The sequence below is a fragment of the Arvicola amphibius genome, chromosome 8, assembly GCF_903992535.2.
Source record: "Arvicola amphibius chromosome 8, mArvAmp1.2, whole genome shotgun sequence".
Taxonomy (NCBI): Eukaryota; Metazoa; Chordata; class Mammalia; order Rodentia; family Cricetidae; genus Arvicola; species Arvicola amphibius.
In genome coordinates this window covers 98,675,962-98,690,066 of record NC_052054.1, presented here as the reverse complement: position 1 = coordinate 98,690,066, position 14,105 = coordinate 98,675,962, and the positions used below count along the sequence as shown (strand labels likewise).

The window sequence follows — 14,105 nt, the reverse complement described above, 5'->3', positions numbered from 1 at the left end:
AGGCACCAGAGAGCCGGGTCTGCCATTCCAGGAAGTCTGAGCAGATGACAGCCATTGCCCTGCCCACATTATGTATCTGGGTGTGGTTCATGCCACCCACCTGAGTGGCTTCCACCAAACCATGTTATACAAGCAGTGTCCACAGTCACCTTGACTTTGCTCGTTATGGGTCAGGTCCTTCCTCTCAGGCCTGTGAAGGGCTCTGCCTCTGGACTTTTTGCTGCTGCCAACAAGGCTGTGGCCTCCCCTGACCCTAACTCGACACGAGACTGTTGGTCTCCTTGCTCGGGCGACTTCTCCCACCTCGTTTTGACTTTGGCAGGCTGCAGCTTTCTATGACACACCCCAGTGTGGGTTCTTCCTGTTTATTCTGCTTAAGGCTTATCCAGCCTCTGTCTTTCCTCATGCCCAGAAAGGACCGTTAACCCTTTCAGTATTACCTATGTCCACCTCCCCCTCCTCTCGTGCCAACAAGGGGTCTGTGTCAATCTTACACCATCTCTAGTGCTCAGAATCATTCTGAGTTACTTTGCCTCTTTTTCCCTGAGCCAGGCTAATTTCTTCAGACCCACGTTCTTGCTCATCACTGTCCCTCCTAACTTTCAATAGCCCTGGGCTCTGCCTCCGTGACTTGAAATGCAAGCAGCAGACTTTTCATCTTCAGGCGAATAGACTGAGTCTTTTGTAAATATCCCCTCCCTGGCTGGTGTGGATCCCAGCTATGTTGTGCTTGGTGTCTGATGCTCCACCACCTGCCCTCGCCCGAGTCTGAGCTTATTGTTTCTGCTGACTTCTGTGTTGTCTCCTTATGTCACTGGTGATCTTTGATTCTCTAACAGGGAGCTGGTTATTCTCCTTGGAACTTCCTGAAAATTCTTTGAAACTGGGATGAATGCAGGATTTTTACAGAAAGGATTTTCAACTGCTTTTGATGGGGGCCTAGAGGCCCCAATAGTCTTCGAGCCACACAGAAATAGGCTTTCTTTCGGCTTCTGCGTTTGTAAAAACATAGGTTGTGTGCATTTAGACTACATGATGTTTCACTGTGGTTCTAGGCACAGGGAAGAGCTGTTCCCTTTGTTTATTTGCTCTAACATTTTAGACAGGCAGCTTCTCTGAAAGACTGTGTGTGTGTGTGTGTGTGTGTGTGTGTGCGTGCGTGTAAGCCTGTGTGTATGGTATGTGTAAGACTTGTATATGTGAAGATATAAATGTATTGTGTATATGTGCATGTGTGGGAGTATGGTATGTGTGCACGGGGAGCTCATTGTGGTGAATGACATCTGGGTGTGTAAGGACATGTGAGTGTTTGAGTTTCCGGGAGCTGTATGAGTATAGTGTGTTAGAGTATGGTGTTTGTATGGGTGTATGTTTGTGTGCATGTGAATCATGTCTGTGGCTCTATGTGAGTGCTGGAGTATGAGAACAGGATGAAAGTGTAAGCGTGTGCTTGTGGCACGTCAGAGGTCTTCTTGTTCTCTGGTCTACTCAGCTTTAATGTGTTGAGTGCAGCTTTGGATGTCCACATGTTTGAGAAGACCCCCACTTTGCTCAGCTCCCCAGAGTACAGAAACCAATGCTGAAGTTGCTCCTTTTAGAAAGAAGTTACATGGTGCCGGGTTCCTCACCTGCCCCTGACTGCACGTGCTAGCCCACTCAGCCTTGTCAAGAAGAGGAAAGGTCTAGAATTTCATGCTCCCATAAGACAGGAGCCAGTATGTCTCATCTCTGGGATATAATAGAGCACAATCAAGCATTCCTTGCTGGGTGCCAAGGTATACAGAAACATGGTCCTGGCATCAGGACCCACAGAGGGCTCAGACACAGGGTCTGCTGAAGAGTCGGGAATGGCCTCACACAAAAAGAGGTGTGGCTTTTAGACAGGCATAGGGAGAGTGTCCATATGAAAGCCATGCTAGAGTTCTAGGTTGAGCTAAATCATGCAGGGGCCTGCAAGGAGCTATAACGGAGCAATTGATACAGAGAACCCGGTGGGTCCCAGAGGCCAGCATACAGGACACAGTGAGATATGATGATAGGAAGGTAGCATATAGATCCCAAGCTTTCTGGTCCCCACTATTCCCTAAAGGCTGTGGGCACATGTTATGATTGGCATGCCACTTCATTATCACCAGCCACCTCTTCTTCTCTGCTGCTGGCTGCACTAGGGTTCTATTGGGTGCTCTTGCCCAGTTTCTTAGCCCCTGCAGGTTACGGGTCCTGCACATCTTGTAGAACCCCCTAGCATTAGACCATGGCACTAAGGGGACAGGGGAACAGCTCCTCACTCAGAGGGCAGCACCAGTTCCTGGGGGAGTCTTTCTGTTCTGGGGAGACCAGGTTCTCAGTAGCCCTGCCATGCCCTCTACTGTGGGACAATACTCCCTGCTGCCATGGTAGGATCAGGGAACAGTCCTCTCTTGGAGGACATGGAAGGGTCTCCTATGTGGCGTTGGGAAGCCCGTGGGATGGATATGAGGCTTGGATACCTAACAGGTGACACAGATTCCCCTTGCAGCCTATAGTAGGTGGTAGGAGAGGGAAGGGATGTGGCCTGAGCAAAGGCAACCTCTTATTATTAGACCCAAAGGTTGGGCCTGAGAGAGCCTCTGGACATCCTCCCCCTGTGGAGACAAGCCAAAGCTCTGCAGACACACCTGGCTGAGCTCCGGGCATCCACTGAGAGGTAAGCAGAAGTGCCCACCCCGTGGCACCCGAGTGGTAGGACACAGTTCCTTCTGGGCTGCAATTGTGCTGGTTCTGGCTGCCCCCTGGGAAGGAGGACAGCTGGGGAGGAGAGAGGGAGGAAAAGAGAAGGGGAAAGGAGGGCAGGGCATTGGCACATGTGTGGGAGGGTGGACACTGGCTTTCATATGGTTTCAGAGATCCATCTAGGCCTTTCTGAACACTTCATGGGGATCCTAGGCATGCCCAGTCACCCTCAATGTAATCATGCCCCCGTTTACACAGGAGGAAATAAAGGCCCAGAGGCCAGTGTCTTACTCAAAGTTGTCATTTCTGGTCAGGCCCATGCCTGCTCACTCTTCTTTGGCTCCATCCTCGCCATTCTATGACATATAAGCCAATTCATAGCATACAGTAGGGCTTCTCCTGAAAATGGTCATTGTTCATGTGACCTGCCTCTCCTCCCTCTGAGGTCTGGCTTGCAACATCCTGGGTCCTAAACTCCCAGCAGTGTCATGAGGCTCAGTCAAGGTACAACTCTTATTTTCCAGGGGTCTCGCTGACGTTCAGGCGGACATGGCCCAGACGGCCCAGCGTTTGCACGTGGCCTGCCTGAGCCTCGACTCCCACCTGCAGCTGACAGCCAGCAGCATGACCCGTGACCTGGAGCAGCGGCTGAGGGAGCAGGCCAGGGAAATGCTGCAGATGCAGGGCCACTGGGCAGCTGAGAAAGTGGCGCTACAAGCCAGGTGGGCCCAGGGCTCTGGCTGGTTAGTGCAGGGACGCCCACGAGGCATGGACTTAAGATGAAGTGGAGAGAATGGTTGCAGTTTTTCCGGGTAATGGCACTCAGCATTCTGACAGGGGGTTGCAGATCTGAGTCGGAGTGAGAGGAGAGCATGAGCCATGACCGCTGAGCTTCGAGATAGCAAGAGTTATCAGAGTTCTATAGCAGAGAAAGCATCCAATCAGGACATGGACTGAGGTCTAGCCTTAGCACTGTGTGGAGGCTGTACCATCGGGAGGAGTCCTGATGGGCCCACAGCACCTTCAGGGCCCCTCATTATCACCCCATCTCTCTTCAGACTTTCAGAACAGACCCTGTTGGTAGAGAAGCTCTCTAAACAGAAGGAAGAAGGAGAGAGATCCATCTTGACACTCAAGGCGGACATCCAAAGACTGGTTTGTGGGAATGGGAGATTGGGGTGCTTTTCCATGGGGGCATGTCTGCTCGGCTCAGGGCTCTCTGTCCACAGAAATCCCAGCGCAGTGGGGGCCAAGTGATGGTAGATGAACTGACAGATGAGGTTGAAGCCCTGCAACATGTCCTGGTCAGCATCAAGGAGGTATGGTCTTGCCTGATGTTCTTCCTGGATGCAGAAGGCCTCTGGGAGCACTGATTTTAGTTGATCCTCATCCAGAAGGTACTGTTTAATGGTGGCCCTGTGCTCTCGTCTCCTGTCTCTCTCTGTATGACCTGAAGGTGGCCCAGTCAGATGCAATGTGTCCAGAGCTGACCTGGAGCAGCAGCAGTGAAGTCAGGGAGGTGCAGGGCCGACTGAGAAGCCCCCCTCGTTCTGTGTCACCCCACCGGCATATGTCCCCAACACTGAGCAGTTCTCCAGTTGGCCTGGATTCTGCACTTCAGGCTGTGCAAGCAGCCCTTGAGAGGCGGCAGCAGAGGGAGCAGGTATGTGACCATGGTCCACAGGGTCACCAGAGCCACAAATCTTGACCTTTATGGAACTTTTCACAACTTGCCCTGGTGCCGGGGGTGATGGGGATGGCCAGGTCTCCATAGAGCCTGCCCCTGAGCTCCAAAGCCTGGGAAGGGGCTTCAGGGGTTAGGAGGCCTTTTTGAGAGAATTGAGGAGCTCTGGATGGCTGTTGGTGCTCACTGTGGGTTCTTTTACCCCGGCAGGAGCTGCGTCTGAGGCTGGAGTCCTCCCAGGAGGAGGCAGCCAGGCTCCGGGAGCAGCTGTCTGGGTACCGTCAGGAGCTGCGGGCCTCACAGAGACTTCTGCAGGATAGGGCACAGGAGCATGAGGGTCTCCTGGGACAGCTGGAGGCCCAAAGGCAGGAGGCACAGCACTGCCAGTCATCAGTCCATCTCCTGGAAAGGTGATGGGAGCGGCAGGGTGGGACGGGGCAGTATTGTGAGCTCTCACAGGAAAAGCGAGAAAAAAAGGCCATATCTCCAAGGAAGACCTTCTGGTGATCAGGCTACCCCTCACTCTGCATCCTCTTTGCCTAGACTGAGTAGCTCCTCTCCCTCTTCTGTGACCCCTATACTGTACCTGATCTGGCTTTCCCTTCCCTGAACATCAAAAGCACCATTTGCACATGCTCTAAGCTCTCTGCAGGCCCAGGCCCATATCCTATTCCCAGAAGCTCTGGCCTCATGCAGCCTTTGTTCTCCTACCACCCCTGCCCCAGATTCCCCTCTAGATGACCTTTCTCTACCGGTGACCCTTTACCATGGCCAAAAGAACCCCACTCCCCACATACCCTGTGGCTTCCATGGCTCCATTGCAGCTACAATAGAGTTCTGGTTACTTTCTACACAGGACCTGGGGCTGGAAAGAACCAGGGCCACAGAGTGTACAGGGAATCTCTGGGATCTATTGGCTGCAAGCTGAGCAAAAACTGGGCATTAGCCATGAGCCTGGAAACTTTCCTGAAGGAGATGTACAATGCCCCAGGGAGCAGGGTTTGGGGACAGACCACACATCCTTCACAGCTCCTCCAAGCAGACTACACGTTTTCTGGGTGCTGTGGCACCCAAAAGGGGAATGAATCAGTCCGTCCTGGAGAGACACAGAGCAGGAGGGCACAGGGGTAGGCAGATCAGGGCAACCTTACCCAGCGGCCGAAATCCAAAGGCAGCAGTAATAAGCTCACAGAGAGCAGGGAGGCCCTCCCAGAGCAGAACTATGTGGGGCATTCTCTAGGCAGACTTCGGTGAGCCCATTGGGCAGGCAGGGCCATGTCACAGAAGGAGGTCTATCCACATCTCCAAAAGCAGAGGCCACGAGAGTCCACGTGGGATGGGGTGACTGTGGGGTGCTGGAGCAGAACAGAAGCGGCAAGGGGCATGCTGGGAGGATATCAGCTGGACACAATAGGCCCATGCAGTGTCAGATCCAAATGACCTTCAGGAAATGGGATCTGATATTCAGAGGACAGGGTAAGAGAAGCGTGGCTGAGCACCCAGAGTTCCATGGCCACTGCACAGGGGTTTCAGGGCCCACAGGCATGTAGACCTGAGGGCTGAGGGACAGATTGGGTAGACCAGGGAGGTGTCACTTCTATGGTAGAAGCTTGCAAGGATGGGGTGGACATTACCTGTGTGGCAGAGAGAGGTCTGTGATGATTGCCCAGAGTTGGCCTATGTGGCAGAGAGCTGGACCCTAAACTGCAAAGGAAGGGCAAGGCTGGTCTAGCCAGACAGTGGTCACGTCATCTCAGCCAGCTAGTGAGGGCCTGAGGCTTTGAGTCACAGTGTCAATTCCTCTTCCTGTTCTTCCCTGAACTCCATCTGCCTTTGAGACCCCTGAGGATCTGCACCCACCCCAACCTCTACGGACACATTCCCTATTGATCCATACCCACTCACCCCTGACCACCCTCCCCATTCCAGTAAGTCTTGATGGCCTCAGGGGCTTCCCCCCTGAAGCATGGCTCGAGGCGGCCTCTGCCTTTGCTTCTGCTCCCAGGGAGAAAGCGGCCCTGGAGACAACAATGAAGGAGCTAAGAGCAAAGGCAGACATTCGGGATGCAGAGACACAGAAGCTGGAGGTCACAAATGCAGAACTGCGGAGAAGCCTCTTGCTGCGGGCAGAGCAGAAAGCCGAGCTGACTCAGCAGAGTGAGCGGAGCCTGCGCGAGCTGGAGGCCAGGTGGGTCCTAGAGGGGCTGCAGGCCGGCAGGGTCCCTTAGACTCTGAGACTACAACGCGTCAGGGGCAGGGGCAGGGTATCACACAACCCATATCCCCACACCTCTATCAGCCCAATGCCTGGCCCTATGTATATAAACCTCCTATGTTTATACCTCACCCAGACACATAGCCAAAGGCTGCTCTCAAGGGGAGCACCATGCAGCTTTGGGGCTCCCTGGGCTTAACGGGGTTTGTTAGAATTTCCCTGCTTATAAGTCTTGTGGGAACATCTCTGAAGAGACCACTGACTTTGCCTTCTGGCCCTGGGCTTCAGTCAGGGCCGCCTGGAACAACTGGAAGAGAAGGTCTCTGGGCTCAGGAAGGAGCTGGCCACAGCCCGGGAGGCACTAAGCTCATTGCAGCTGCAGAGAGACATCATAGAATCTGAAAGGGAGAGCCTGCGTGATGCCCTGGCCCGGGTATGTGCCCCAGTACACATCGCTCTTGCCTTTGTCCTTACCCACACGGCCTGGTCCACTACCAGGGCTCCTGGTCACCACCTTTGTATACCAGCCTCACTCTTGACACCTTGCCCTCCCAACCCTTCTGGCAACATCTTCTAGGGAATGTTCCCTGGGCCACCAGTTACCAACTCTAGTCAGAACTTTAATTCTCCTGGGAAGAATCTGAAGCCTCTCCCTGGAGCTAAGTCTGGGTGACCACCACGCCTTTGCAGGCTGAATCTAGCAATGCTGATTTGGAACTGATGGTGGCACGGCTGAAGTCGGAGGGCATAGAGCATCGGGACTCACTGGCCAAGATGAGTACCTTGGTGGAAGGACTTTCCCAGGACAAAGACACCCTAAACCATCTGGTGCTTCAGGTAAGGCAAGAGCCAAGGCCTCAGTTTCCCCAAGGTGCCCCTGAACCTCCTCTGTGGCCTTGTTCTATCATGGATCCCTCAGAACGCTTTCCTACCTGGACTGCGACCACCATTCCAAGGGTGGGTGCTGGAGATGGGAAGCAGACCCTAACCACAGATGCTGGCCAGTCCTGAAGCAGGGGTCACAGCATCTCCATGGAAGGCCTACATGGCTTGTGGGGACTAGAGGTGTGCAGTCCAGAGATTAAATGCCTTCCTACCTGATCTGCAGCTGGAGCAGGAGCGGGACCAGCTTCGGGAGCAGCAGAAGATTCTGGAGCAGGAGCAAGCTGATGTCAGGGAGCAGCTGGTACAGACAGAGCAGCAGCTAGGCCTCCTTAGGGCTGAGCGGAGAAGTCTGCAGGAGACTTGTGGGCACCTGGAGCAAAAGCAGGGACATCTAGAGGGGCAGATGGCCCTGCTCGGTCAGGAGAGTGCCCAGCTTCGGGAGCAAGTGGACCAGGTAAGACCAGGCAGTGAGCAGTCACACATCTGTCTTGCTATTGCTGGTTGTACCTGTAAAGAGGGGTGGAGAGAGGGCTCAGGGAATGAAGAGCCGGGTACACAAGCTTGGGGGCCTGAATTGAGGTTATCAGGACTTACAGGATGGAGGAGCCAACAGCAGCATATGCGATCCCTGTGGGAGCTTCAGTGAGCAGGGGAAGGGAGTTTGTAGAAGGGAGATTTGAGTCAGACCTGTCCTCCACGTTTGGGATGGGGCTCTGCTCCTGGCCCCTGGGACTTGGTCTGTGTGTTCACAGTTGAACTCACCTGCCACTCATCATTTAAACATCTGTGTTTTTGTTTAGTTTCTGTCTTTTGGTTGTTGGAGGTTTTGTTTTATGTTTATGTACAGGTGTACATGCACATGTGTGTGCATTCATAAGTGCATTTCCATGTGATGGTCAGAAAGACAACCTCAGATGTAATCTATCTTGTTTTTTTCTTTTTAATTTTTTTTATTTTAAAGTGTTTAAGGGTTTTGCCCGTGTGTGTGTGTGTGTGTGTGTGTGTGTGTGTGTGTGTGTGTGTGTGCACTCCCTGCATGCAGTGCCTGTGGAGGCCAGAAGAGGGTGTCCTAGAACTGGAGTTATAGATAATTGTCAACTGCCATTTGGGTGCTGGGAATCGAACCAGGGTCTTCTGGAAGAACAGCCAGTGCTCTTAACAGCTAAGCCAACTCTCCAGCCCCTTCCACCTTGTTCATGAGAGAGGATCTTTTGCTGGTCCGGAGCTCACTAAGCTAGACAGGCTGATCAGTGACCATGGGGGATTCCTTGGTCTCTCCTCAGTGCTGGGACTACAAGAGCATACCACCGTGCTCAGATTTTTTTCAACACTGGCTCTGGGGTTGAACTCAGGTGTAAACAAACGTTTCTGTCCTGCCCAGTCCTGCAGTCATTCAGCCCCAACAAAACATACAGAAGCTTATATTATAAATTGTTTGGCCTATTAGCTCAGACTAATTATTATTAACTAGCTCTTACAACTTAAATCAACCCATAATTCTTGTCTATGTTTAGCCATGTGTCTTGTTATCTTTTATCAGTACAGCATTCTTATCTTGCTTCCTCTGCATCTGGCTGGTGACTGCAGACTGAGGCTTTCCCCTTCCCAGAATTCTCCTAGTCTGACCACCCTGCCTATACTTCCTGCCTGGCTACTGGTCAATCAGCATTTTATTAAACCAATACAAGTGACAAATCTTTACGGGGTACAAGACCATTATCCCACAGTACTCTTCACCCACTGAGCTATAGGAGAATCACTCAGTGTGGACTGAGTCTGAAGCCATTTTGGTCTTTTACAATACATTTTGTGCAGAAACTGTGTCTCTGGTGGGTCTCAGTCCTCTGGTGACATCTGGGAATCCTTGTTTTATGTGGGACAGTGTGACCTCTCCCCATTCTCAGGCCCTTCTTTTTATAATGTTCCCCATTTTTTTGGTAAGGTATAATCAGTGTGCGGTATTGGTGACAGACAGGACAATGAGTTTGACAATGGTGTGCCCTGTGGACGACCAGTCAAGACAGAGAATATGCTCACAAGTCCAAAAGCTTCCCTCATAGGCCACCCAGTTCTTGCTCAAATGCCTAAAGTCCCAGGAGCCTCTGGTCCAATATGGAGTACTATGCACTGGCTGTGTGGGTCACTTGTACCAAGGTTCTCTCTCTCCACACCCCCTGTAAGACTCATCCATGTAAGTGCATGTGACATAGCTCTTTGCTTTTGCACATAACTACACACTGTGGTAGGTATAAACACATCTCCTTCCTCACTGCTTCTGCACACCTGTGCTATTTCTGGCTTGGGCGGTAGACATAAGGCTCCTGAAAACCTCTGTATACTGACTCACTCCTCAGTATTCTTGAGCAAATACAAAGAGTGCAAATGAGGGGGTCATTGGGAAGGAGCGCGCTGATTCAGAAGTGGCTCTAGCATTTCAGCTGCTCCTTGACCTTGTCAGCATTTGATATCATCCGTTTGACTTTTTAAGCTCTTCGCTGTGTGATATTCTACACGCTAAGGCTTTGATTCCTGTTTCCAAGGTAACTAGTGGTGTTTTGGGCACATTTTTCAGGCTTCTGTTGAATTTGTGTGTTTTTTAGGATTTTGCATGTTTTGTAAATGTAGATTTTGTGTTTTGGTCTATGTAGGAGTTTTTCATATATATGGATACAAGTATTTTGTTGGACAGGTGTACAGTGAATGCTTTTTCCAGCTAGTGTCTTGTCTTTCCATTTTCTTGTTCTTTTTTCTTTTTCTTTTCTTTTTTATTTTTGGTTTATTGAGACAGGGTTTCTCTGTGTAGCCCTGGATATCCTGGAACTCACTCTGTAGACCAGGTTGGCCTTGAACTCACAGATATTCACCTGCCTCTACCTCCCAAGTATTGGGATTAAAGGTATGCACCATCACCCAGCTTAATTTTCTTAATGGTATTTTTGAAGAAGATAAAGATTTAACTTTGACAAATTTCTTTTACATTTTTAGTCGTTGCTCTGTTTTGTTGTGGTGGACTTGTTGTTTTGGTTTGGTTTGGAGACAGTAGCCAGAAACTCACTAAGTAGCCCACCTTGGCCTCAAATGTAGCAACCCTCCTTCCTTAATCTCCCTAACTGCTGGGATTATATGAATGAGCCACCAGGCCAGGCTTTCTTTATCTTACAATCAGTATTTCCTATGTCCTGCAGTTTTCCTAAGGACAAAAAGTTCACCTTCTGTGTTTTCATGTGGCCTTGGTTGAGGCCTTCAGTCCATTTCATATCAATTTCGTGGATCTCAATGTATGTAACAACGCAGGTTCTTGTGTCCATCTAAGAGCCACTGAGTCAGACACTCCCTCAGTAAGACTTTGAAATATGGATTTCAGTTACCCTCCAGGTGACTCGGGTATCCTCAGAGCGTGAGAAGCACAGGTGGGCAGGGTAGGGTGGGAACTAACACGTGCTGTCTTCCATGCTAATCTTCACTTGACCAGGCCCTGTTTCAAGGGACCCCCATGTTTGGGTTGCCTTGCTGGGTGAGTTACTGTCCTGTCATTGTGGCAAAGCATCTGACATATTACTTGTGGTGGTTTGAATGAGAATGGCCTCCATAAACTCATATGCTTGAATGCTTAGTAGCTAAAGAGTGGAACTGTTTGAAAGGATTAGAAGGATTAGGAGGTGTGGCCTTGTTGGAGGAAGTGTGTCACTGAAGGCGGGCTTTGAAGTTTCAAAAGCCCACAGCAGGCCTAGTCTCTCTCTCTCTCTCTCTCTCTCTCTCTCTCTCTCTGCCTGAGGATCAGTTCTTTCTCCAGTTCTCTCAGCTCCTTCTCCAGTGCTACATGTGCCTGCCATGATGATACTAGACTAAGCTTCTGAACTGTAAGCAAGCCCCCATTAAATGCTTTCTTTTATAAGAGTTGACTTGGTTGTGGTGTCTCTTCATAGCAATAAAAGAATGACAAGGACATTTAAGAGTGCCTTACACTTGGGACCCTGATTTCCAGGGGGTGCTGGCCATGGTCATTGGGCTCAAATTTCTGGGCCAGTTTTGAGACGGAATACCATGTTGGCATAAAAATGTGGACGACAGAAAAGAGAAAGCAGTAGTGACAGTTTACGTCACAGAAGTCAGGAAGCAAGGAAATAATGACGAAAGGGACAAGATCCCCCTGTGGCCTGTTCCTAGTGACCCATTTCCGTGAGCTAGATCCTGCCTCCTACTCTGCAGGAGTGGTCCTTAGTTGACTCACAGTTACAACTCGAGTCAAGCCCTCTTGACAATGGAACCAAATAAGACTTGGGGTGTTCTTGGTAACTGAATTCCTCAGAATCATCCCAACCCAAACTACAAATCAGCAAAAGCCTCAAGGAGAGAAGAGGCCCAAGGGCCTGTTCCCTGTCCCAAGAGCCCCGCTGCTCTGGACACTGCTGCTTCTGCAGCTCTAAGGCTCCCAGAGGTCTTGTCTGGATTCTGTTGAGGTTCCTAGTGGAAACACTAGGCTCCACCCTGTGCTGCGTCTGTACCCCTACATCACACGACCAACTCCCTGGGCACTCACAGTCTAGCAAAGGTTGCCTCTGAGATTGACAGTTGGCTCTCACCTAGAAACACCCAGTTCTGTCACAGTGCACCAAGGTTTCAGAGTGGCCGCTCCCTCTGTTGGAAAGTCCATACGCGATTTGATGGGTGTTGATGCTTCTCATGTCTACCCACCTTCTCTACGGTTACCTCCATGCCACTCTGCATCGCATTCCTCTTCCCGTGCCTTCTCACCTTCCACAGCCTCTTCCCATTTGCTCACTCTCTTCATTGTCCCACGGTCCCTCCTTCCTCCCCTAGGTCACCTGCAAGAAACAGGCCCTGGAGAAGCAGCTGGCACAGAGCTTGCAGGATCAGGAGGCTCAGATGGACGTTCTGCAAGAAGCTCTTCACAAGAAGAACACTCTTTCGGAGGAGCAGGCCCAACTACTGGCTAAGCAGGAAGCCCTGGAAAGACATAGTGAGCTTGTGACTAAGGAGGCAGCCGATCTGAGGTACCAGTGAGACCGCTAGTCGGGGCATACCTCTCGTGATCCTGCCTTCAGACAGCCCGTGGGCTTATGACTTAGGGGTGCTACATAGACATAGTAACATAGGACAAGGCATGTCTGCTTTCAGCCTATGGTATATTATGGGTTGTACAGAAAGGAGGCACTGTGCCTTTGAGATGGTTCAGTATTAGATGGGGTCTCCTTCCTGAAGACAGGGGAAACCCCGTGAGACCAGAAACTCAGCTCAAACCAGTAAAAGAAAGACATGCAATTTCTTCCTGAAGAATGAGGATTTCAGGTTGGCTGTGTCTGGAAGTTTCTAGGACCTCAGAGATCTTTCCCCTCCTCCTCTGCTGAGTACCTCCGAGATTTCATTCCCAGGGAGACACCTAGAGGTAGCAAGAGAGCCTGCCTGAACTTCTGTCCAGTGGCTGTTCCCTTACAGTCCTGGGAGCCAGAGAGACAAAACTGTGCAGCCTGGAGTAGCGTCCACCCAGGGAACCAAGGTCCTGACAGTGGAGGTCAGGGAAGCCCACAACCAACAGGACAACATACAAAACTTGGAGTTGGGAACACGGAGGCAAGAACAGTGGTGGCTTAGACTGGACCCACAGTCTCTGCAGGGACCCAAGGCTGGTTGGTGCTTTCTCTCCCTAGAGACTATTCAGCCATGGAGGGCTGGTTTCCTCTGGGAACTCCAGAAACTAGGGCCATAGGGAACTAGAGGGATCCAGATCTTCAGCTTCTCAGAACCAAACTTTCTGAATAAAGGCTGGTGCAGACATCCAAATGGCGAGTTTAGGGGAGGTTTCCCAGATGGACAAGAGCACAGCGGTTCCTGAGCCCTGGGAACAAACTGCTACCCAGAATGTGAACCTGACTTCCATGAGCCTGGTCAGAGTTCTCCATGGGTTGGGCCCCGCTCCCACACTCCCCTGGCTCCAGGCTTGACCTCTGGACCCAGAGTTAATGCATATGGCAGCCCGGAAGAACCACCAGTGTACCATGATGGCTGGTTTTAGTGGCAGGGCCACTGGGGACTTGCCTGAACCAAACCTCTCTCCATTCACGGAGTACTGGCTGCTCATCAGCGAGATGGGCCAGGCTTACGTCTGTATATGTGATGTATACATCTGTACATCACCGTGCAGCTGACCAACTCCCCATATGCCTTCCCCTTGTAACACCAGGCTTCCCCTCGTGAGCTCAACCACAGTGAGATGCTCTTGGGACTCTGGGAAAAGAAACTGGACACACCCTCAGTTTCCCAGGTCGTGAGCAGACAGACACCAGAGGGTCAGAGATCACGTACAGTTCTAGGAGGGGCCTTCAAGGCAGCCCAGAGGAAGGATGTTCTCCATACACAGCTGAGAAGAACACCTTGGCAGAGGACATAACCCCTCGTAGAGTAGAAAATGTGTAGTTAACAAGAGGGGCAGGATATGGCAAGGCAGACAGTGAGGTTTCTAGAGCTTGTAGCCTGGGCCCAGAGAACTTTTCCCTCACACATCGGGAGGGCCTGGCAGGCTTCTGGTGTGCTCCAAGACAACACAGGAGCTGTGGCGAAACTCTCAGACTGGTCAACGGCAGTGGCCTC

General features: G+C 51.3%; 1 protein-coding gene across 1 annotated transcript in view; it reads left to right on the top strand.

Moving 5' to 3' along the window:
- The window catches only part of Crocc2 (ciliary rootlet coiled-coil, rootletin family member 2), a 61,885-nt gene that overhangs the window by 16,307 nt on the left and 31,473 nt on the right, over positions 1-14,105 (top strand). The window contains exons 6-16 of the mRNA XM_038340768.1: positions 2,583-2,686; positions 3,237-3,434; positions 3,771-3,867; positions 3,942-4,031; positions 4,169-4,375; positions 4,607-4,806; positions 6,402-6,584; positions 6,900-7,044; positions 7,302-7,448; positions 7,720-7,950; positions 12,318-12,511. Of these exons, the coding sequence (XP_038196696.1) occupies positions 2,583-2,686; positions 3,237-3,434; positions 3,771-3,867; positions 3,942-4,031; positions 4,169-4,375; positions 4,607-4,806; positions 6,402-6,584; positions 6,900-7,044; positions 7,302-7,448; positions 7,720-7,950; positions 12,318-12,511 (1,796 nt within the window). The remainder of the gene's footprint in view (positions 1-2,582; positions 2,687-3,236; positions 3,435-3,770; positions 3,868-3,941; positions 4,032-4,168; positions 4,376-4,606; positions 4,807-6,401; positions 6,585-6,899; positions 7,045-7,301; positions 7,449-7,719; positions 7,951-12,317; positions 12,512-14,105) is intronic.